This window comes from Neolamprologus multifasciatus, chromosome 17 (assembly GCF_963576455.1).
Source record: "Neolamprologus multifasciatus chromosome 17, fNeoMul1.2, whole genome shotgun sequence".
NCBI lineage: Eukaryota > Metazoa > Chordata > Actinopteri > Cichliformes > Cichlidae > Neolamprologus > Neolamprologus multifasciatus.
The window spans coordinates 15,061,717-15,086,551 of NC_140455.1; the positions used below are offsets into that span (position 1 = coordinate 15,061,717).

Consider the following 24,835-nt stretch of genomic DNA (forward strand, 5'->3'; position numbering starts at 1 on the left):
CAGCTGGGGGTTCGGGAGAACCCAGCCAGCCTCAAGTGTCGTCAGCTGGGGGTTCGGGAGAACCCAGCCAGCCACAAGTGTCGTCAGCTGGGGGTTCGGGAGAACCCAGCCAGCCACAAGTGTCGTCAGCTGGAGGGCCCGAGTCGCCCGTCCAGCCTCAGGTGTCGTCTGCTGGAGGGCCCGAGTCGCCCGTCCAGCCTCGGGTGTCGTCTGCTGGAGGGCCCGAGTCGCCCGTCCAGTCTCGGGTGTCGTCTGCTGGTGGGTCTGAGGAGCCCACCCAGCACCACGCCTCATCTGCTGGGGGTCCTGGAGGACCCAGCAAGCATATCCTCACGTCTGCTGACGTTCTGGGGAAGTTTGTTCAGCCACCACCTGCTGAATCATCCCCTGTGTCTCCTACACCGTTGCCTGCATCCACATCACCTCCTGCAGCCGTCCCGCTGCCGTCAGGTTCCGCAGCCGTCCCGCTGCCGTCAGGTTCCGCAGCCGTCCCGCTGCCATCAGGTTCCGCAGCCGTCCCGCTGCCGTCTTCATCCACGCCTGGTCCAGTCTCTGTGCCTTCATCCGCGTCTGGTCCAGCCTCTGTGCCTTCATCCGCGTCTGGTCCAGCCTCTGCGCCTTCATCCGCGTCTGGTCCAGCCTCTGCGCCTTCATCCGCGTCTGGTCCAGCCTCTGCGCCTTCATCCGCGTCTGGTCCAGCCTCTGCGCCTTCATCCGCGTCGGGTCCAGCCTCTGCGGCTTCGCCTTCGTCGGGTCCAGCCTCTGCGGCTTCGCCTTCGTCGGGTCCAGCCTCTGCGGCTTCGCCTTCGTCGGAGCCCGCTCGGCCTGTTCTGCCTCGCCTCTGGCGGCCGTTTTTCAGGCCTCTGGGTTGGCATCGTGGCCATTGTGGACGGCCTCCGGAAAGGGTTCGTTGCCGCCGCTGGCCTCGCGGCCGACCTCCGGACCTGCTCTGTGGCCGCCGTTGCCGTGTGCACGGTCGGCCCCCGGAACTGTTTGCCCGTCGTTGCCGTGTGCACGGTCAGCCCCCGGAACTGTTTGCTCGTCGCCGCCGTTGCCGTGTGCACGGTCGGCCCCCGGAACTGTTTGCTCGTCGCCGCCGTTGCCGTGTGCACGGTCGGCCCCCTGAACTGTTTTGGCTCTTGTGTTGTCGACCCCCAGACTTTCCTGTGGACTCTTGGATAGTCTTGTTTTGTGTTGACCTGTTTTTTTTTGGTTTGGTCTGACCTGTTGTGCTCCTTGTTTTTTGTTTTGGACCCTCCTTCCTGGACCCCCTCCGCCCGCCCTGGTCTGTTGCTCGGTTTTGTTGTTCTGTTTGCTGTTTAGGGCTGTCGGGAGCCAGCCCTTGGAGGGGGGGTACTGTCACGGTTCTGGGTCAGTTTCTACCCAGTATTTTGAGTTCATAATGTTTTGGTTTAATTTTCCATCAGGGATTGTTTTCTTGCTCTCTTGTTGTGTTGATGATGTCGATTATGTTTATTATTAGGGTTTCATGTTTAGGATTTGCTCTTCGGTTGTGTCTGCTTAGTATGTCTAGTTCCATGTGTCATTTTCTGTCTGTCTCTCAATGTCGAGTTTGCGTCTTAGTGTGATGGTTTCTTGTTCCTGTTTTATTGTGAAGGTCTGTGTCTCATGTGAGTGTGTTCAGTTTTACCTCTTGTCCCGTTAATGATTCCCAGCTGTGTCTCCCACCTGTGTGTAATCTCCCTGTGATTTTCTGAGTGTATTTAAGTCGTGTCTTCTGTGTTTGTAGTTGCTGGTCCGTCTGCGTTCCCACCATGTTTCATCTGTGTGTTCCCTGCTGTCAATCCGTTTCTGCTCGCTCTCGTTCATGTTCAGGTTCGTGTTCTGTTTTCAGTTTGTTCCCAGTATAGTTTAGTCTTTGTTCGGTTCGCCTTTTGTCCATTTTTAGTTTGTGTTTAATAAACCACCATCACACCTTTACAAGTGCCTGCATTTGGATCCTCCTTTATTTTCTACATGGCTCCTCTCACTCGCCGTGACAGGTTCTTAAAAATAGGAATCCTGCCACCTAGAAGTAGCAGGTAAGACACCTGTCTAAATCTCGGATTTAGTCATGATTACGTGACCTGGGTTTCGAAACCCACTTCAAAGCAGTGTTTTGAAATATCTGTGCTTCAGAAACTCAGCACGGAATTGAAAAGTCAGTATCGAGCGTCCATCCCTACTGACCTGCTTCACAGCCAATTACAGGCTCAAAATGATTCATACAGAGATTTCCCTAACTTGAGGAAACTTACCGTTATCTTGGTGTTTGTTTGTTTGTGCTTTTGTTTTTATTTTTCCCCTCCCTTCTTTTTCTTTGCTACGGAAGAGGATTAGGGCCACCGGAAAAATAGTGGGCATTTTTTTCTTCTTTTCCAGAATTCTGAGAAAAAAGTCTGAATTCTGACTTTTTTCTCAGAATTCTGACATTAAAGTCAGAATTCTGAGATTAATGTCAGAATTCTGGAAAAGAAAAATAAAATGTGTCCACTTTTCTTTCCCCAGTATCCCCAATCCTCTTCCGTACTTTGTGCCTAGAGGATATATTCTTCTAACATTGTTTTGTTCTTCAGCCTGCTCGTTGGACATTACCAGCAGAGCTCAGAGCGGAGGGGCAGGACAAATCGCTACACAAACATTCCTCTGTTTGTATAATACTCTTTGTACACTGATACCTTTAACATATGAATTATCACTCACACGTGCAAAAATAAACCCTCTGTCCTCAGGGACCCTAAGCAGGCACTTCGTATTTGTAATGCTTTGGGCTGACTCTGCATTGCAACGTAGTTACAGCATAAAGCACTTTGAAACAACCTTTTTGACACAATTTTGTGTCTTTTCAAAAAGATACTTGTTATCCAGTGCAGCTGGTTGTCACTGAACAAAATTTCATTGTATATTTTTACAATGGCAGTTATATAACTTATTTATTAAAGCGCTTTGAGTGCTCAGAGTAGAAAAGCGCTATATAAGAACCAGTCCATTTACTATTTGGTATTATGGTGTTGAACACTGAGCTGTAGTCTGTGAGCAGTGTTGGGAAGGTTACTTTTAAAATGTATTCCATTACAGAATACAGAATACATGCCCCAAAATGTATTCTGTAACGTATTCCGTTACATTACTCAATGAGAGAAACGTATTCTGAATACTTTGGATTACTTAATATATTATCATGCTGTTTACAACTACATGAATGTACTATTTCTGTGATTTATTAGTGTTACTGAAGGTCCACGGCTCCGAACCGTAGTAAAGGGACCTCTGACTAATACGGTGGGTTCTGTGTCGGGCTTGTAGCCGAAAACTAGCTTTAATAGCTTAATAGCTTACTTACAACTGGGCTCGTCAGGCACTCTTCTTGGCTGCAGTGGTTATTATTATATTTACATGCTTCCAGCTCCCGTTTTTGCTCAATGGCAGCTCGTACTTTTCCTTTTTCTCCCTCCCTCGCTCACAGACACATAACGGGTATGGCAGTCCATACACGGACTACACTGCCTATGATGCTACATTCTTTAGAGCTATGCCTGTAGCATTCTGCCTATTAGCTTAGCACAACAACAACATGCGCTCTCTCACCCAGGAAACACGCAGAGAGAGAGCGTCACCATGTAACCATGGCAACCGTAACGCTGCCGCCTGGAACAACAGAACGTAGCTGTGAAACAAAACCCAAACAGTCCTGACCCGCGACAATATGAAACAGGAAAGTACCGCCATGTAATCATTTATTTCAACAAAGTAACTGTATTCTAAATACCACCTTTTTAAACGGTAACTGTAACGGAATACAGTTACTCATATTTTGTATTTTAAATACATAACGGCGGTACATGTATTCCGTTACTCCCCAACACTGTCTGTGAGGCAGTGTAACACAAGTAGTTAGGAAGGTGATAAGTAGACAGCATCAGCAGACTGGTCATGTTTCTTCTTGGTGTATTTTATTTTTCTGATATTCTGCCATTGTAAACCACTGGTTCCTAAAATCTTACTGGTTTTATACAGAATTTTACACACATCTGAACCTCATTAGTCTCTACCTGTCATGGTCCTGGGTCGGTGACCCAGCGCTTTGAGTTTATGATTATTATCCATCCATCCATTCGCTTCCGCTTATCCTTTTCAGGGTCGCGGGGGGCGCTGGAGCCTATCCCAGCTGTCATAGGGCGAGAGGCGGGGTACACCCTGGACAGGACGCCAGTCTGTCGCAGGGCCAACACACAGGGACAGACAACCATTCGCACTCACATTCACATTCACACCTAGTGGCAATTTGGATTATCCAATTAACCTATTCCCACAAACTGCATGTCTTTGGACGGTGGGAGGAAGCCGGAGTACCCGGAGGGAACCCACGCAAACACGGGGAGAACATGCAAACTCCACACAGAAAGACCCCGGCCTGATGATGGAATTGAACTCAGGACCTTCTTGCTGTGCGGCAACAGTGCTAACCAGCGTGCCACCGTGCTGCCTTATGATTATTATTTCCTAGTTTATTCTGATTTTGTATTAGTTCTTTGGGTTTGGTTGTCGTGTTTATTTTCCCTACCTGTGTCTCCCTCTGTGCTCTGTATGGGTCCCCGAGTTTTGTGTTGTAAAACAGTCTGTGTGGTTCCTGTTTTACTTTGTAGGTCTGTGTTTCGTTATGCCCATTAGTTCCAGCTGTGTCCCCTCCTGTGTGCCATTTCCTGATTACCTGGTGTGCGTATTTAGTTTGTGTCTGCCTGTGCTTCTCGTGGCGTCGTCTGTGTTTCTCTGTGTATCTGCCGTGTATTTAATGTTATTCCGTGTTTCTCCGCGTCTCTCTGCTCCTCGCTAGTGATGGGATTTCCGGCTCTTTTTAAAGAGCCGGCTCTTTCGGCTCCGAACCGGCTCTTCAGGTTGTTTTGTTGCTTTAATTAATTTATTATTAACAATAATATAAAATTATGCACAAAAGGAATACTAGTGATGGGCAGATGAAGCTTCATCCAATTGGTTCACCCCAGCGCAAAGCTTCTTGAAGCTTCATTTGCTCTAGTAGGACACCTACTGGACGTAAAAATATTAGTTGGCATGAATTTGAAGAGTGTGGCCTTTTGCACACAGCCTGTAAATGTCAACAACAAAAGGAGTGTGTAAAACATGTATATTGTAGTGATGCAGTATACTGTGTATATTTATACTGGCAGTATGGAAAATGATTATTTGGAAATGCTTAAAATGGAAATGATCATTTAGTGTGAGGTGAGGTGTGGTTGGGGTGTGGACAGTGGTTGTGCTTTTGTAACGTTGAGGTATGGACAGCTACACACTGAGGCTTTGAGCCTCAGTCCTGCCCACATTTTATTCTGTAAAAACTAAATTTTCACTGCTTTTATGACCTTTTTAGTGGGGAGAACATAGCTAGGATTTAATGATTTAACAAATCTTTTAAATCCTTCGTCCTCCACAATGCTAAATGGCTGGGAGTCCTCAATCACCATGCTAACCAGGTCTTCATCTATTTGAGATTGTTCTCCTGAGGAAAGACAACAAAAACAAAGCACAAATATAAATATCACACACGTCACTTATTGCATTGTATAATATTGTTATATCATTTAGTAACATTACTGCATGCTATATTATCATGGCATTTGATGGCTCACCTGGTCTTGCTCCACAGTCGGTGTTCCCCTATTCTCATGCAAAGCTCTGTAGTGCCTAAGCATGGATGAGGTGTTGTTGTTATATCCCAGCTCCCTGGCACATAGCAAACACTTCACCTTGTACAAAAGTAAAGCCGCTTAACATATGTTTTATTGCACCATCAGTATTATGAAAATACATCTTCTGTAGAAATTTACATACCTTGTTGGGAGGAATAAAATCAAAATGTTCCCACACAGGGGAGGACATCCTCCTCCTCTTTGCTGGCTCCATTCTCTCCTGACTTTCTCTCCTCACTCTCATAAACCTCCAAACTGTCTCTAACTCTCACTAACCGCAACTCTCCATCAAACACCTACATTTTTGAATGAAGTCTGAGGGGTTTATATCGCTGTCATATCTCGCGGCAAAGTTCGAACCGCTTCATGAACCAGTCACGTGGTACAGCCGGGCAGCGAGGCTTCGGAAGTCATCATTTTCAGCTCCTCCCATAAATGAAGCAAGCCTCGATACGCGCTTCGCGGAAACGTCCCCTCAATTACTCGACACACGCTTCGAAGCCTCGATACAGAACGTCACATCACTAGGAATTACTAATGTAAAAAAAAAAGTGGTTTTATTTATATATGTTTATATATAAATATATGCGGTGGCCCCTAGAGACAAAACACGTACAAACTCCAAAACACATTTCTAGCATGAACTGAACTTCCAAAGCAGAGCTACTAGATCACTTAAATTACACAATTGTGTGTATTGTTTGTGTATTTATACACAGGCACTCATATATATTCAAATAATTTAAAAATAAGTTCATTTACCTGTTACTACCACACACCAAATCCGGTCGTTGGTACTTGCTGGCTTGCGTAGCCACTAGGTAACAAAAGCTCAACACTGCGCCCAGCATCCTGGAGCACTTCTGTTGTCTTTTGTACGTGTTTTGAGTTTTTACGTGCTTCTGAGTTTTTACGTGTTTTTACGTGCTTCGGAGTTTGTACGTGTTTTTGAGTTTGTACGTGATTTGAAGTTTGTATGTGCTTTGTCTCTAGGGGCCACCGTAAATATACTTTTATTTATTCACTCCACATAAAATGTAATAAATAAATCATATAATACAAAAATCAACTATTCACATTTCAAATTTTAACTATTTAAATTTTCAGCTTTTTCCTTTTGAAAATTTAAAGTGAAACAACACAAAACACTGCAAACCACAACACAATTAAATATAAATTAAAATATGAAAACAAAAAAAAGATGCATATTCTCTGTCATATGGGCCCGCATAAATAAACTTTCTGAATCCTTTAACATCTGCAACCGAAAATTGTTGTGGATGATTACTATACCTTTCTAATGTGACGTTGTTGTCCCTGGCTCTCTTTCTCTCTCTCTCCCTCCAGCTCTGTTCCTGTGCTACTGAGTGTAACTACCGCCCCTCCCCCCCTCCCCTCTGCCCAGCATAAAGCACAAGGCTCACGTGCAGAGTGAAGTGGGAAAAAAGTGCGAGAGAGAGGCTGAGAGAAAGAAGAAAAAAAAAAAAAAAAAAAACCCACGTGACGGCTCGCGATAAGGAGCCGGCTCTAAGAGCCATTTCGTTCGTGAACGACCCATCACTACTCCTCGCTCCATGTCCTCCTTTTGTATTAGCTTTTCCAGTTTAGGTTTATGTTCAGTTCTGCCCACACCTTGGTTATTGTGCACTGTAAATAAAACCCACTTGCACCTCCGCCACTGTCTGCGTTTGGATCCTCCTTCCTCACCTCCACATGACTGCCGCCCCAGCCGTGACACTACCATTAAGAAATCAGTAATTTGATTTTTTGAGTTTTCTTTGTGTTATTGTGGGATCTTTACCTTACAATATAAAGCACCTTGTGGTTGTTGTGATATGGTGCTAAATAAATACAATTTTATTGAATAAAATTAAATTGGAATTGAATCGCACTTTTCATAACTGTCCACATTTCTGTGGACTTACACAAGGGCCATGTATCATAAACCAAGACTGTGCGGATTGCTATAGTAACCAGGTGATTTACATTGTGCAGCTGGGTTTTCTACATTGCAAAGGTCTGTCTGTTCTTACTGGGATATATTGCCATGGTAGGTTTTTCTACAAACATATCACTCTTCCTGAACGATCCCTTGGTTCTCAGTGTGCAGGTAGGAGGGTCTAAAATGTTTCAATAGTGTTTAAATCTGTCCATCCTTGATTATTCTTAGATGCAACTTTATTCCTTGACTGGACTGTTCCCTGTAAACTGAAAAAAATGTTCCCATTCTTCTAATAAGCATCAATATGTGATTTAGGACAGGACACCAATCTGTTGATTATTTGTGGACTTTGTGGAATTTCCTGTGATCTGAAGGTGACAGTTTGGGCTTTCTTCCTCGCAAAGTGGTGACACATCTGAATAACTTCTACTTATATACAAATGTTTGAAATGATGACCTTGGGATGTGTAGTTGTTTAAAAATGGATCTAACTTGTGTAAATATAAATTCTCCTCAAATCTTCACTGAATTCCTCAGACTTCCCCATTGTTTTAAATACTGGTTCTTTAAAAAAAAAAAAATTATGATGGCAAAAAGAAACTAGTTGTTGTTGTTCGTCATGATCACTAACGAAAATAGGCTTTGGCTTTGTTAAGTAAAAGACACATTAGAACTTCCAACACCGCTTACTACAAAATGTAAATGATTTCGGTTTTTAAAAGTAATTTAATATTGTTGTACAATCGTTCCACCACGCGCAACGAGCCGCTCAAAGAATTCAAAGAACCAAATTACCATGAAATCCATGTCACGGTGAGTGTATGTAATTTAACCATAACTGTGAGTCAATTCAGATAACGAAAGCATACCCCGAGTATGTGGTTAGTTTCAAAGAACACCACAAAAATAATATGTAGCTGTGTTCTAATCATTGTAAAGAGCTAGACTACATGTTTAGAAAAAAAAAACAGATCAAAGGAACAGGAGAAAAGAGACAAAAGATTCTCTCAGTTTATAAAGGCAACAATAATTCACACGTGATCATTTAAAAGCAAAAACATTCAGTCAGGTAGCCTCATTTCTTGTTTTTTCGAGCCTTGTCTCTTTCTGCCTTGAAAACTTTATTTCTCAATCACAGCAGCTCGTTCATTCAGAAGCAGTCAAATACGTATCGTATAGCTGATGTTTTTTGCTCAGCTAAGAACTCTGCCTCCGTGTGGACTGGAAAACTCAGCAGGAACTCAGATTCATTCCCAACCGCACATGCTAGTATCAATAAAGACGGATAAATCCAAAAGAGTTGGGGTAAACTGAGCTCAGTTCATACTACAGAGAGGAGAGATTCATTTTTTGTGTCTGTTAGGACACTAAGCAACACAGATGAGTAAAATGATGATGAAAGAGAATGAGAATAAAACTCAGACTGACATTTTTCTACACAGTTATATAATTACAAAATGCACTGTATTTCTACCCTGGGATTAAATTAAAACTTCCAGACACTGACAGCAGTTAGGCTATATAACACAGATTACCCACATATTCATGAACCGGAAGGGGCCATGATTTCTCTCTTTCCTGTACTCAGCCTCCCAGTGAGCTCTGAGGTCTTGACAGGGCAGATGTTAGCACACCAGCAATGCTAAAATGTGTGAAAGTTAATCGTGTGCAGGACAGTGAAGCTGTAGTTAATGTCTTGGAGTATAGGAGCCTCTGACCACCGAGTCACTCACCTACTCGCTTTTTTGGCAAACAACATCACAGTATGTCTGTGTTTTAGAGGTCAGACAGATTTTGAGCTCTGCTTTGTACTGGAATTGACTCCGTTAACATTTGTCAGTGTGGTTTTGCAGAAGGAAAATCCTTTCACACAGAAAAGTACTTCTGTGCCTTTTTTGGTACATCCCAATAATGGCCTCCTGTTAGTCCATAAACAAGAAAAGCTGAGCTGTAAACCACTGGGTCACACACATATTTTGCTCTGTCCTCCAGGATTGCTTTCTTTCTTTAGCAGTGAATCTCATAAGCAATGGGAGAGTCTATGAAGAGGCCTGTGTGGTTGAGAAACATTCCTTCTGCCTCTAATGTGATCACGGGCTCTGCCTCCCCTCCTTCCCCTGCCATTCTCCTCATGGTCCGTATGTCACCATCCTGCTGCTGCTGCTGCTTGTCAGGGGCCAGAGTGGGGCTCATGGTCTGGCCAGGGCCCGAGGAGAGGGTGTGGCTGGAGGTATCGGATGGTGCTGAACAGCCCAGGTTAGTGGTGGACACAGCTGTTGGCGGAGCAGGAGGAAGCACAGGCTTGGCCCTGTTGAGGACATACATTTCATGGCCACGCTCATCACGATACTCCTCCAGTTGGGCGAAGGTAGTGGGGCCATCAGAGTAGTCATTCACATACAAGATGCTCTCCTCCTGTGAATTCAAATTCACCTTCATTAATATGACAATGTAAACGACAAAAAAACCACCTTACAATATAAAGCGCCTAGAGGTGACTTTAATTGAATTGAATTAAATTGATTTCAAACAGGCGTTACATGTAGGGACTGCAGCCTATCCCGTGCTCAGGTGACCGCAGAGAGACAGACCATCATTCAGACCAACAGGTAATTTAGAGACAAGCATTTGGACTGTGGAAGGAGTCTTCACATAGAGAGCCCACACTGGCAAAAGAAGGTGGTGCAAATCCAAGACCCTCAGTGATAAATACTGCAGTGCTGCCCCCATTTAATTGATTTCATTTTCTTTCCTTTTATTGGATTTTTACTGAATTCCCAGTGCCCTGCAAAAGTCTTGAGTCACCCCTCTTTTTATATATTTTGCAAGAAAACTCAACACAAAGCTCTTCATCAGACTATCAGTGACTGATAGAGTTGCATTGTATTTTTCTATCCAGGTATCCTGGCACTGTGTTTCTGATTATTATCTGGCAGAAAAACAAAGTTGTTGCCAATCAGACTCTTTCTGATGATATTGCTTGGTCAATCAAAATTTTACAATACTTCTCTGTGCTCAAGATTTCATCAATTTTGACAAAATATCCAACATTAGTGGCTGAAATGCAGTCCCAAACCTTGACAGAGCCTCCACTGTGTTTTACAAATGGCTGTACACATCAAACTCCTGACCTCCTCGATATATATATTGATATCGATTTGAACCAACAATTTGGATTCATCACTCCATCAGATTTGTTGCCAATGATTCTTAGTTCAGGTCATGTGTAACACACCTCAGTCTTTCCTTCCTTAAAAATGGCTTCTTGACAACGACTAAGATTGTTTATGATAAGGCTTTACAACAGAGGCTCTAGATACATTACTTAGGTCCTGTGTCAGGTCTTTGCTGGATCCCCTTTTTCTTGAAGACATAAACTTTTAGATATTGTTCATCTTCATCTTACAGATAGTTTCTTCAGTCTTTTTAAGGATAGACTGCAAACCACGCTGGGATATGAAGATTTAGGCTAATAGCTCTTTAGAAGTTGCTAGCACAAAAATACTCATTTATACCTGTCAAATTGAGTTATGTGTGGCATTACTTGGTAGATTCAACTAAAGAGTGACAAAAAATACATGTGTGTTTTTGCCACAGACTGCTGGTAAGGGGTCTAAATATACATGTTAGGTTCCCTGTGTGTTTGAGTGATTCACAGGTCAGTGGTAAGTAGTTTTGACTAATAACAATATCTGAAAATGACCACATACAACAACTAGACTGAAAATAATCTGCCAATGGCCGAAGAAAAACTTTAAGCTACTTTCAGATGGATTGGAGAACTATTACTCAAGACCTCTTTAAAAAATTACAAGTCTTACTCCTCCATCCATCTATTTTCTTCCACTAGTCCTGGGCCAGGTCGTTGGGGGAGTAGCTTAAACAAGGATGCCCAGACCTCCCTCTCTCCAGCCAACCTCTCATGCTTATCTGGGGGAACACTGAGACAATCCCAGGCCACCCAAGAGATCTAATCTCTCTAGCATGTCCTGGGTTTGCTCCAGGGCTGCCTTCTGGTAGGACATGCCTAAAACACCTCATGCAGGAGGTGCCCAGGAGGCATGTCCGAATCACCTCATCTGGCTCCTTTCAATGTGAGTAGTAGCTGTAAACTGAGCCAGTCTCAGATAACTGAACTCTAAACTAACTAAATCTCTAAGTGAGATAGCCACCCATTGGGGAAAGCTCATTTCTGCCACTAGCCTCCATGATCTCATTCTTTCGGTCACTACCCAGAACTCATGATAGCAGGAGAGAGTAGGGACATAAATCAAGAGCTTTTCTTTAAAGCTCAGCTGTCTTTATCACAATGGACCAGTCCAGCATCTGCATCACTGCAACTGTAGCCCCAACCCATCTGTTAATCTCTCACTTTCTTCTCGCCTCATTCACTAACAAGATCCCAAGATACTTAAACTTGGTTGGTGGCACTCTCACCTGGTGTTTGCTCTTTCTGTTGTACACTATCACTTCTTGTGTTTTGTGTAGCTAGCCCATTTAATTTAAACTCTTGAAAAACATATTTTTTCATAGTGTAATATGAAGAGGATTTTTGTAGTGCAGATAATATCATCTGCTTTATCCAAAAGCAAACTCTGTTAAATCACCTGCTAATTATATTCACAGTATTTAGTCATTGTGTCTGTAGGGATTTGCTAGCTTAGTTTAACTCATAGCTAACTTGCTATAAGCACGGCATCTTCACCCGTCCATCTTGCACCTTCTTGCTCCATGTGCAAGATGTTTAGTTACAATACAACTACTGTTTAGTTAGTTGTATTGTAAAAACTTAGAAATATGGTGTCTAACGTATGCTTACCCTGGACAGAGGTGGCAGAAGCACAGGCGTTCTCTACTTAATGCAAATATCTATACTTCTACTTAAAAGCTACTTTTACTTTCGTACTTGAAGTACATTTTAAAGCCTGTACTTTTTCAGTTTTATTTGAGTAAGGAAGTTTCTTCAGTACTTCAACTTTTCTCTAAATCTAACCTTTCTTCTTCTTCTCCTTTCCTGTCTGTCGTCCAACATCGAGTGAAGTTATCTGGCACTCTTTTCTCTCCTTTAGCTAGCAGACACAGTGCAATAAACTGCAGACAGTTTGTGTGCTTGCTGATGTTTGTTGAGCTGATAGAAACATTGAACTTCAAATTACCTGTTACTTAAAAATATCACTCTTTTCATACTTCCTCCTCTTGTGTAAAGGTAGCTAGATTCTAAAGTACCATAACCACAACTTACGGAAACCTGCACCCCTTCCGGCCCATTTTAACTCGGATTATAAACGCTATAGATGATACAGTTAAACCTAAAATAATGAGTTTGTTTTGAAAATGTAAGGAGTAGAAAGTACAGATATTTGTTTAAACCTGAGGGGAGTAAAAGTAAAAAGGTTATCAGAAAACAGAGTAGTTGTACTTTACTCAAGTAAAGTATTGTGTGGAGGAGGTGTGGTCCCTGGCTCAGCTGTGAGCCAGTCTTTATAGAGTGATGCTGGAAAATTCTAAGTAGAGTAACAAAGTATTTGTACTTCATTACTTCCCATCTTTTAATCTAAATGGGATTACACTGGCCTCCAGTAACTGTGCGAGGAATCTTTGAGTCATTTTTGACCAGGATATTACACAAATATGTAGGACTGATTTCTTCCATTTGTGCAATGTCTTTAAAATTAGAAACATCCTTTGTTGAGTGATGCTGAACTTGTTGATGAATTTATTACTTCTAGACTGGATTATTGTAATTCGTTATTATCAGGATGTCCTAAAAACTCCCCAAAAAGCCTTCAGTTAAAGGCTGCACTGAGAGTACTGAGAGTATATTTCTCTCATATTGGCTTTTTGTCATTGTCTCCATGTGAAATCCAGAATCAAAGTTAAAATCCTTTTCCATACAAGGTCTTGAACACATAAGGTCAAGCCCTACACTTTACTCTTAGACTTCTCGGTTACTTGTGGGATATTTAAAAGTAGGATCGTAACTGGTGACAAAGGGCAGCCCTGATGGAGTCCAGCATGCACCATGAACAAGTCGGACTTGCAATGTAAACCAAGCTACTGTAATAGCAATAGCAATAGGACAGACACACCATGGTCCCAAAGCATATCCCAGAGGATACTCCGAGGGATGTGGAAAAGTTTCCTCCGCAGTCCACAGAACACATGTAGACTGTTGAACAAACCTAAATACATAAAAGCACATCTGCATCATCAGGTTGTGTGTATCTCTATTGTTATATGACTGCTGCAGATTTGTTTGATCACACATAACAAATTTTAAAGTTATAACAAGAACAGTTATTTTGAACCAGATACACTGATTGTAACATAAGCTCATAAAACATATCTTGACACATGTGGTCATAAGGTACCATTTGTGCCAAATATTTGTTAACATGAACACTGTTTACATGGACAATACATTTGTCTGTATTTTCGACATTGCACTTTACTTCAGATGTAACAAAACTCTTTCGACAAACAGATGGTCCATGTCAAATGCTCACCTGACAAAACATTTGTGTGTGTCAATGCAGTTTTACTTCTGTCATCTTGTTGTGCTTCCTCTGATTTTGTTGTGTTAAACTGACACAGACAAATAATTGAAAATTAATTCATAAATTCCTATCTACTATGAGGATAAATGCCTTTATTCTACTTTTAAATATGCCAATCACATTTGTAGTATTGAACATATATGCACCTTTTCAGCCCCATCAGCCTCTTTGTCCCGTTGGTGATGTCGACTGTAGATCATGGCGACTAGCAGCAGAGCAGTCAAAGTCAGCAGTGAGATGCCCACAGCAATGGCAGTCTGAGTGGCAGCTCCCAGAGCACTGAAGGCCATGCTGCCCAGAGCATACAGGGGTTCCCGGCTTACATCTGAGCCCAAAGCAGGACCGTGGCTCCTCAGTCGAGGCCAGGCAGGTGAGTACGGTAGAGACACCTGGGACCATGAAGCCCAGATGGAGGAAGAAGATGAGGAGGATGTTGATGAGTTGATGGCAAGTTGAAAGGTGACTCTAGCCACACCTCCTGCGTTCCATGCTTCACATTCATAGAAGCCTGCATGAGCCACAGTTACATTACTGAGAAACAACATGCCACTGCCAGTGTCGGGGTCAAAGAGTTCGCCATTAGTCTTCTGGAGACTGACTCTGCCTTCCTGCGAGGGCTCCTCTGCTCCTCCCATTCCACCTCCACCTGCATCCAACTCCTGAACCAGGCCTCTTGGAGAAAGGACTACTTTACCCTGGGAAGCCTTCCTCCAGGTCACCTGCAAAAGGTATTGACATTTCTTTCTTCAGTGGTCTTACAAAGGATAAACCATTACATTACAAAACGAAAAACAGATACTACTGTTACAGTACTGTCAACCTGAACTGGAGTATGTAACTGATGATTCATTCAAGATGTTTTAAATAAATGAAAAAAGGAGGAAAATTGAAGTAACCACTTTAGCTGACCACACTGATTACATGCAGTGTATTTGGAACAGTCAAAGAAGACCAGTACAAACAAATTCACTCATTTGATAGGCAGGACTTATGGCAAATGGTGGGGAAAACAAAATAATTTAAAAGAATATTAAAACTTTAATTATCATTACCTGTGGCCGAGGATAACCAGTGGCATGGCACGACACCCTGAGGCTCTCTCCCAGATGCACTGCAAGCCTCTTGGGCTCCAGCTGCACCAAGGGAGGGATACAGACCAAGCTGTTGAGAGGAACCTCCACCAAGCTCAGATGGGACAGGCGTGGTGGCTCGGTGCAAACTAGTCGACGTTCTGCAGAGCTAAGCAGACGCTGACCCTCTTCATCAATCCAGGTCCTCAGCCAGTGCAACGCACAGTCACAGCGCCATGGATTATCTGCAGCATAGCACAAGACAGAAGCCACTTAATGTTCTGCCCTAAAGAGTCATGATGATTACCATATTACTAGGCTCTACATGAGTAGCTATCTGTAACTCAGTGAACATATGTTATTATGCATGAAACTGTATAAAAAAACCCAACAAAAAAACCCAAAACACAACATGGGTTCCAATGTCATCAGTAAAGGAGCCTCACCTGTGATACGCAGGACCTGCAGGCTCACTAGAGGCCGCAGTGTTGCAGGGCCAATTGTGTGGAGGTTATTCCTGCTCAGGTCCAGCAGAGCCAGAGAAGTCAAACCAACTAAAGCCTGGTCGGCTAACGTCTCTATACTATTATGCTGTAAGTGGAGCTCCTGCAGACGCTGAGACATCAAGAGAATGATGTACATTATCTATGAAGCTTCATACAGGGCTCAGCAAAGCAGCTGTGTTGAACAGGAAAGTGAGACTGTACCGGTAGGCCACGGAAGGTGTAGTCCAGCAGCCGTGTGATGTCGTTTCGTGCCAGGTACAGAATGCGTAGATGTTCGAGTCCCTGAAACATGTCAGCGGTCACCAAATGGATGCGGTTTCCATTCAGTGCTAGCTCCAATAACTGACCGAGGCTCCGGAAAGAGCCAGGCTCCACGGCTGAGATGGTGTTGTTCTAGAGGAAGAGGGACATGAAAAGAAAACTAGAAAAATGTCCGCTTCTGGTTAATCTCCTGGAACTACCACTACTATGATGTCATTTGGTTTTATGAAAATTTATGTTTTATTGTAAAACGTACCTATTTTGATTGTAAGCCCAACAAGGGACTATTGTTGAAAATTAGCAATAGCTATAAACTTATGTGCGTTACATCAGTTTCATGTTTTGTCCCTGTCTGTCCCTTTTAAATAAATAAATAAATTCAAATTCAAAATACTTCTGATGATGCCTTTGAAACACATTTTCTGTCTTCTCTGTTGTGATCCTTTTATTTTGGAGCAGTCTAACATTTGACAGTGTTTTCGGCACAAGGAGGAGAGTGACTCAATTCACAATTTCACTGTTTCAAAAAATACGTACAATAAATTCATAAGAGGTAACGCCACTGATTTTCTTAATGTCTGTTTGCTGGAGTAAGGAAAGTGTTACTATACATGTTCTCAGCTTTGGTTGGAGATGATGACCACAGAGTTGAAAATTAAACATTTCTGGCGGTGTGGAGTCAGAAAGAGGTAAGTTCATTAGATGTCTACAACTACTTATCTCTGCTGCAGGCTAGCAGCTCATGGTGACAGTAGTGCCCTCTAATATAATATACCTCAAACTCTGAAGTGGTTGCAGGTGCACTGCTGGGTTTTAAAAACAATGAAAACTGTAATGTAATTTGAGTATAAATAGAAGGCCATGTATTTGGTAGACATCTGCTTTTGGAGCCAATTTTGGCCTATATGGGGTTTTGCCATGACTGGCAATGTATTTTGAAAAGTCTAGTTTTTATTTTTATTTCAGTTAACCAAAATTTCAACCCACTTTAATTTAGTTTTAGTTAGCAATAACAACCTTTTGCTGCGGCCTTACAAGACATCCACCATGCTGTATTCTTAAACTTGTTCAGTGAAATCCTTCCTCTGTTGCATTAAAACATTTTGGAGGGTAATACTTCGCTAAAATTTGATACTACTGAGTGAAGTAAGCACAACGTATACCATTGCTAGAATGTATACAAATCCATACTTAGTGTAAACTGTGATGTAGTCAACAGATTAAAACTGAAGGCTAAAGAGTCTTAGTGTAAGTGTTTAAGAGTGTATGTGCGTTTGTTACCTGCAGGTACAAATAGTGCAGGTGCTTCAGCATGGTGAGGTCCTGTCGACGGATCTGACCAATCACATTGTCCTGGAGAAAGATGGTCTGGATGTAGAGATGAGCAGGGACAAAAGAGGAGTTTAGTCACTATTGTCTTAAAACATTTGATACATTGTGATTAATGCTCTGATCCTAAATATGATCAATCTATCTCTATTAATAGGCTCAAACCTTTATGTTATCTCAAAATTTCTTCAAAGAGTAGCTGTAAAGCAGCTAATTGGGCATGTGCAGAGAGATTGTTTATTTGAAGAGCTCCATCTATTTAACAGTCTGCAGTTTGTTCATGTACATGGGGAGTCTTTTCCCTGCACTTAGATTACGGAGTTCCACAGGGTTCTGTGCTAGGACCAATTTTATTTACATTATACATGCCTCAGGCAGTATTATTAGAAAGCACAGTATACATTTTCATTGCTAGATGAAAATGTATACATGCAGATGACACACAGCTTTATCTATCCATGAAACGGAGTGACACCCACCAGGTAAACTGCAGGAATGTCTTAAAGACAAAGGCCTGCATGACATCTAATTTTCTGCTTCTCAATTCAGCTAAAGCGGAGGATATTGTACTTATTCCTAACAATCTTAGAAACACTGTGTGTATCCATATTCTCACGCTGGATAGCATTACTTTGTCCTCCAATAACACTGTGCGGAATCTTGGAGACCTTTAATGCTCACATTAAACAAATATATAGGACTACTTTCTTGCATTTGAATTAAATTGAATCTTCTTAGGACATCGATCCTACCTGTATGGTTAAAGGGATGTATTTGGGGATGTCCCTCAGTCCTGTGGAGCCACACTCCACAGTGAGGCTGTAGCAGCGACAGCCCACAGGGCAGGAAGGAGAGGCTCGTAGAGGAGTGGAGTGTAGAGACAGGAGGAGCGTGGAGAGAAGAAGCACCAAAAACACAGCCATCACGTCAAGAGACACAACTAAGAAAGATGAGAACACAGAATGAGTCATGATCAGCATTCTTCTGACTTGTTTTGAGGCCGAACAAAAATATGTAAAATGGTCAGTGAGGAGGAGGTCCCTCCTACACAAATTAGCCTGAAAATAATACTGTAACAACAAACAATTTTTCAAATCAGCTTGAGCCATACAATCCAATGGATACATCCTAGGATTCTGTCAAAGGTCTCATTGGCATATTGTTTTAGTGACATTTCAGACTCCGAACAATTCCTATTTATTAAAACTGAACAAAGCCAAAATGCAAAACCAGCATGTAGTATCCCATTTGATTTAGTGGTTTGTGGAACCACATTTTGTCAATTTTGGCTCACTGTTCTTTATAATGTTGCTCAGAAAGTTCCTGCCACTGCATTACAATCATGTTGATGTTTCTTTTCAGCACTGTAGCCAGGCTGACAGGCTAACTCAGCTGTCTTAACTAATTATAGGCCAATCACCAACCTTCTTTTTATCTAAAAAAAATCTTGAGAGAGTAGTTGTAGAACAGCTAACAGATCATCTGTAGAGGAATTGTTTATTTTAAGATTTTCAGTCAGGTTTCAGAGCTCATCACAGTACAGCAACTGGCCTCTGACAGTGGACTCATCTCTGCGGTTGTCCTGCTAGACCTCAGTGCAGTGTTTGATACCATTGACCATAATATTTTATAACAGCGATTAGAGCATGTTGTAGATATTAAATGGAGTTGAGTACCTTTAAGTCATTATGGAGAATCCAGTTTATTCATGCAGATGTAGAGTCCTCTTAACACACTAAGGTTAATTATGGCGTTCCACAGGGTTCAGTACTAGGACAAATTTTGTTTACATTATGCATACTTCCCTTAGTCAGTATCATTAGAAGGCATACATTTTCACTGCTATACAGATGGCACCCAACTTTATCTATCCATGAAGCCAGATAACACACACCAATTAATTAAATTACAGAAATGTCTTAAAGACATAAAGGGATAAAAGGGAGGTTTTTGTACTTGGCCCTGAAAGTTTTAGAAATATGGTATCTAATCAGATGCTTACTCTGGATGGCATTACCTTGGCCTCCAGCAACACTGTGAGGAATCTTGGAGTCATTTTTGACCAGGATATATCCTTCAATGTGCATATCAAACAAATGATTTCTTCCATTTGTGCAATATCTCAGCCTTCAGTTGATCCAAAATGCTGCAGGAAGAGTACTGACAGAGAGCGAGAGCATATTTCTGCTATACTGGCTTGTCTTCATTGGCTCTCTGTTAAATCCAGAATTGAATTCAAAATCCTGCTCCTCACATACAAGGTCCTACCTTAGTTATGCTGCAAAAGAAATAGACTGCTGGAGATCCCCATGATACACTGAGTGTTTCTTCTTCAGTCACCTTTTTACTCAATATGTAGTTGTACACAACCCTGTATTTAATCATGAATTCTTATTAACTAATAACTGTGGCTCCCTTCCACAGCATGTCTTCTCCTGTCTTCCTCGCGGCAGATGGCTGTCCCTCCCTGAGCCTGGTTCTTATGCAAGTTTCTTCCTGTTAAAAGAGTTAAAAAAGTTTTGCTTTTTTCCTGCTTTCTCATAGGCGATCATGATTGTTGGGGTTTTCTCTGTTTTCTTTGTATTACTGTAGGGCATTTATGTTACATATATAGTGCCTTCAGGCAACTGTTGTTGTGATTTGGTGCTATATAAAATAAATAAAACTGAATTGATTCTTCTAAAATCTGACAGTCAGGATTCAGAAATGATTACAATAAGAAACAGCACTAGAGAAAGTTCAGAATGATCCTATGACCTCTCTGACAATGAACTGATCTTTTCGTTTGTCCTGCTAGACTTCACTGCAGAATTAGATACTATTGACCACAATATTTTACTACATAGAGTAGAACAAGCGACAGGTATTAAAGGTACTGTGCTGCAGGGGTTTGAATATTTTTTGTCTCTAATAAACTCCAGTTTATTCATGTAAATAGGAAAGTGTTCTTGACAAGCTAAGGTTAATTATGAACTTCCTCTGGGTGTTATGCTGAGACCAGTTGTATTTACATTATTTATAAACACTTCTCCTAGGCAGGAACATTAGGAAGCATTACCTTGGCATCCAGTACTGTGAACAATCTCTGAGTCATATTTGACCAGGATATGTCCTTCAATATGCATATTAAACTTTGGACCAGTGGATAGTCTTCTATCCACTATAGACTATTATATAAATATCTTATTTGAATGATTACCTCCATATCGATGAGAGAAAGCGAGAAAGACAGAGACTGAGCTCCATTCACTCAATAATGAAGAAACTGACCTCACAGCTCACTGTTTATTCAGTGGGCTGGTTTCAGGCATTATGCAAATGTACTGTTTATAAAGTAACCTGCAGTCAGCTGAGACTGAAGAAGTCACTTGGATGAGTGACAAAATGTTTCTCCCATTGAAAACGCTACGTCCAGATGAATCAACTTTTTGGCATAAGGAATATATTTATACTGTAAAAATGTAACTGCAAAAAGTAACTGCAATAAGTTAGTTAATTAACCAATTCGCACTACAACCTGGTTTGCCTCTTACCTGTAATTATTTTTATTTTAGTTAATAACTGTACAGTACTCTCTGTTTATAGTAACCATTGTCCTTAATGTAAATATGTAAGAAAAATTGTGTATGTTTCTGTTCCGTGTCCTGTGTACTGTTTGTAGTATATTTGTCTTTTTGGCTGCTGTTACAACCAAATTTCCCCTTGTGGGACAATTAAAGGATTATTCTATTCTATTCTATTCTATTCTATTCTATTCTATTCTATTCTATTCTATTCTAAAATAAAAGCTAGAAAAACACATCCATGAATTACAAACAATCTATTTCTTAAAAATTATTCTTTTCTTTTTTCTTTTGCTTTTATACATTGCAAATAAAGTTAAGGAAAGTTTCTTCATGGTTCAACGGTTGCTCATCAGAGGATGATTTAAAAATGTACTGCCAACAATTTCTTTTTCATGGGTAGTTGCAGCGTCTATCTTTTAATACATATGCCTTTCAAGAGTCTTACTGAGATGATGCAAGAAATTCTCTGCATCTAATCTCCATTGTGGAGATATTTGCCATGTAGCCTCTCTGCCTTGCTTCCACTACTAGTTCACTACGCCATAGTTTCTTCAACCCATTGGCTTCCTTTATGACATCTTCCCAGGGCACTGCGAACTTAATAAAGCAGGCAGCACAGTGTGAGGTCAACACACTACCACACAGTACAATGTCTGATCTTAAGTTAGCAATGGCAATTTCAATGGGTACTTGAAGTTGCCACTTGCTTTAATCCGGGAGTCCAGAACTGCAGCTTTGTTGCTTCTTTGTCAGAATACTCCCCCCTTATCATTTCAGTTGTATCAGTTAATATGATGTACTTCACACCGTCAGAGAGTATTGTATGTTGATCTGATGATACAGCCAAACATTCTCTCTTTCATAACTCTTCTGAGGTGGTACTCCCTTTTTCCCCACACCTAACCATTTCATCCACTACCTATGTTTCACCTCGGATACTGCCCAAGCACATCTTGATGTTTCCTCTTGTTAGTGGATTTCAGCCATGACTTTTTCTATACAGTCTGATGCAGATGCTTTCCCAAAGTGTTGTCGCATGCTTCTAAATCAGGGGTGGGGAACTCCAGGCCTCAAGGGCCGATGTCCTGCAGGTTTTAGATGTGTCCTTGATCCCAAGCAGCTGATTCAAATGGCTAAATTACCTGCTCAACATGTCTTGAAGTTCTCCAGATATCTGGTAATGAACTAATCATTTTATTCAGGTGTATTGACCCAGGATGATATCTAAAACCTGCAGGACACCGGCCCTTGAAGCCTGGAGTTCCCCCACCTCTGTTCTAAGTCCTACGCCCAGGTGTATTCCCAAGAATGTCACTATGGAGAAAAGCAGATTTTGCTTCTTGATTTGCAATCCCAGCATTCCAAATTCACCCTGTTTATAGATAAATGGTAAATGGCCTGTATTTGTATAGCGCTTTACTTAGTCCCTAAGGACTCCAAAGCACTTTACACATTCAGTCATCCACCCATTCACACACACATTCACACAAATGGCAGCAACTCTGATTGTTGTATTTGTAGATTCTAATAATCGTTTCATTTTAGTGCACTTAAAGGCCTACCTCTATCATGCTTGATGGAGAAAAGGTGCTTCCTGGCCAAACAACTTGATACTCCTCAAACATCTAGGGAGCCTCAACCTTTTCCTCTCAAAGAAATATATTACTCTTCCCTGTCTCCTTATGGGTGCTGGATTAGGTGTTGGCTCAAACTAATTCTTGTCATTGTATACTTTTGTCAAAATGGGCGTCTAGTTCTTGCCTTGTCTTCAGGTATTCCCTTTTTTGCTATGGTGAAAAGTGATTTTAGAAACTTAAAGGGATCCATAAAAATGTGATCGTACCCTCTCTTGTTTTTTTGTACCTTTTGCAAATTATCCACTTGTCTCAGGGCTTACAGCTGGTGTTTGATGTTTTCCTGGAGCTGGTTTAATCCAGAGTATTTTATAGTTGTGAATAATTTTTCTACTGTAAAAATATAGACTTCAAATTGTTTGGAAATGGCACGTCCCAGGCTATTGAACAACAACAACTGTTTCTGTGAGACCATTTCCAATGTCTTTCCGGCTTGGCATTGTGTTATCACAACTGAATACCCAAGAACAATAAAGTGGAAAAACCTATTTTCTGACAGTGAAGGTCATAATTCCTGATGATCAAAAAGATCTGATTAGCAGCACCTGGCTGCTACCTACCCTCTCAATTCTTATGAAAAAAAAAAAAAAAAAAACAGCGAGGGCCTACTTCCTAAACTGCTTTTGCATTCTGTCTTACTTTTTGTTAAATATAACACTATGACATGCTTTTGTAGTTTATCTGAGGTTATGTTTACTGCATTTTGAGACCTGCAAAGGACCAGATTTTTCTAAAACCTTAGAATTAAAGGTGAGTGTAATTTATTTTAAATCATGACTGTAATGTAGTTTTATTCTGAGTAACATCTCAATAAATGTAATCTTTTCCATATTCATATCAGTTGGTGAATCTGTCACCATAGAAACAGCTCATGCCAAGAGGATTTGACTTGCATAAAAGGATCTACCATCAAGGCCACTTCACTCTGCTGCTGGTGCTCGGCTGTAAACGTCCTCTACTGTGTAACTACAGGGCTGCTGCAGCATGAACTGGGTTTCTCTGTATGTAAGATATGAAACACATAAAATATTTCCATTGACCGACAGCAATGAAACCAGAAAAGCTGTCTTTAAGGGCTGCTAAACATGCACTCGGGCAGTCATATGCTGTGCTAAAGGCCACCTTAACACAGAAGCTACACAATAACAGTAACCAGTATCTGATGGCAGCGCTGTGCATGCCAAAGGGTGATTAAATGGACTCTGCGAAGACAAACGCATATAAGATAAGAAGCACCATGATGGATGCGTGTGGAAGAATAAATACCTCGTTGGGGAAGGACGTGGGAGACCCAGATAAGGACGTCCGACCTGCACGATGTCTTCTTATTCCTTCTTAGCAGACGGTTCTAATAATTTGCCTCAAATAAATGAAAGTAGAAGAGGGGAGGAAAATATCGACAGTTTGCAGAGGACCGCGGGCCGTCGCACACACGCTTATGATGTCAACAAATGACGGGAGACAGCAGCGAAATATCAGGGAACGCTTGATAGTGTAGCACTAAGTGCAAATCTGTTCAGATTATGTCTTTGTTGAATCCCATCATCCAGCTGTTCATTCATTCGTCACTCCCAGTGAACCCTCCCATCCATTTACCCCACGCTGCTGCTCCTCAGGACGATCGTCGAGTCAGCAGTGCTCCGCAAGAAGCACAAAAGCGTCTCCTGCACACATTAATCACAGCAAAGTCTTCGTGATAAATGTTGTGCATCAAACTCAACTGTGTAAGAATCTGTGGTCGTTCGCCTTCAGATTGCCACCTCACGCTAACGTAGCGCGTAAAATCTGCATTCCGTGGAAACCGTGGACATTTTCATTACGCTCGCCGTCACAGTGCCAACAAAATATTCTCAGGTGTCAGGAACGGAACAGAAATGGTTAAATACAATTATTAGTCACGTGAACAAGGTAAGAAGGCGACATTTATCGCGTCTTCAAACGCATCAAAGACAACCAGGGTTTCAAGAACATCTCGGCCCAGCTGGAAAAGTGTGTGTTTTGATTTCTGATACATGCAAGCGATCATCTAATGACAACCGAGCTTTCGGGGCTGGTCAGCCCTGCAAATCCAGCCCAAAAGACTGTGTTTAATGAAATCCAAATGACATCATTTCTGCTGGTTCTTGTATCAAGTTACTGTAATCACAGAGACGGCAAAAAGTTCACCTTTATTTCAAGAAAAATTAGAACTCTCCGTTCGGCTCCAGGTCTATGAGAGGATCCTCATCACTGATTAATCTTTGTACTGCTCTTCCCAAATACAAA

At 41.7% G+C, this 24,835-nt stretch overlaps 1 protein-coding gene and 1 long non-coding RNA gene across 8 annotated transcripts in view; one reads left to right on the forward strand and one right to left on the reverse strand.

Annotated features, from left to right (window-relative positions):
• The window catches only part of LOC146499118 (leucine-rich repeat-containing protein 24-like), a 32,649-nt gene extending 8,108 nt beyond the window's left edge, over positions 1-24,541 (reverse strand). The window contains exons 1-8 of one of the 7 annotated variants that reach the window (XM_085137042.1): positions 23,837-24,536; positions 18,123-19,866; positions 17,323-17,409; positions 15,982-16,173; positions 15,721-15,889; positions 15,257-15,519; positions 14,351-14,923; positions 8,219-10,062 (exon numbers count right to left, since the gene is read on the reverse strand). In XM_085137042.1, the coding sequence (XP_084993168.1) occupies positions 9,655-10,062; positions 14,351-14,923; positions 15,257-15,519; positions 15,721-15,889; positions 15,982-16,173; positions 17,323-17,409; positions 18,123-18,497 (2,067 nt within the window). In that variant the 5' untranslated portion in view covers positions 18,498-19,866; positions 23,837-24,536 and the 3' untranslated portion in view covers positions 8,219-9,654. Of the gene's footprint in view, positions 1-8,218; positions 10,063-14,153; positions 14,233-14,350; positions 14,924-15,256; positions 15,520-15,720; positions 15,890-15,981; positions 16,174-17,322; positions 17,410-18,122 lie in introns of those variants that run through there. The other 6 variants (XM_085137040.1, XM_085137045.1, XM_085137044.1 and 3 more) reach the window with 6 other exon arrangements.
• Positions 895-21,124, forward strand: LOC146499120 (uncharacterized). The gene is made up of 2 exons (XR_014870072.1): positions 895-3,041; positions 3,881-21,124. It is a non-coding gene; the product is annotated as an uncharacterized LOC146499120 (long non-coding RNA).
• Positions 24,542-24,835: the final 294 nt, after the last annotated feature.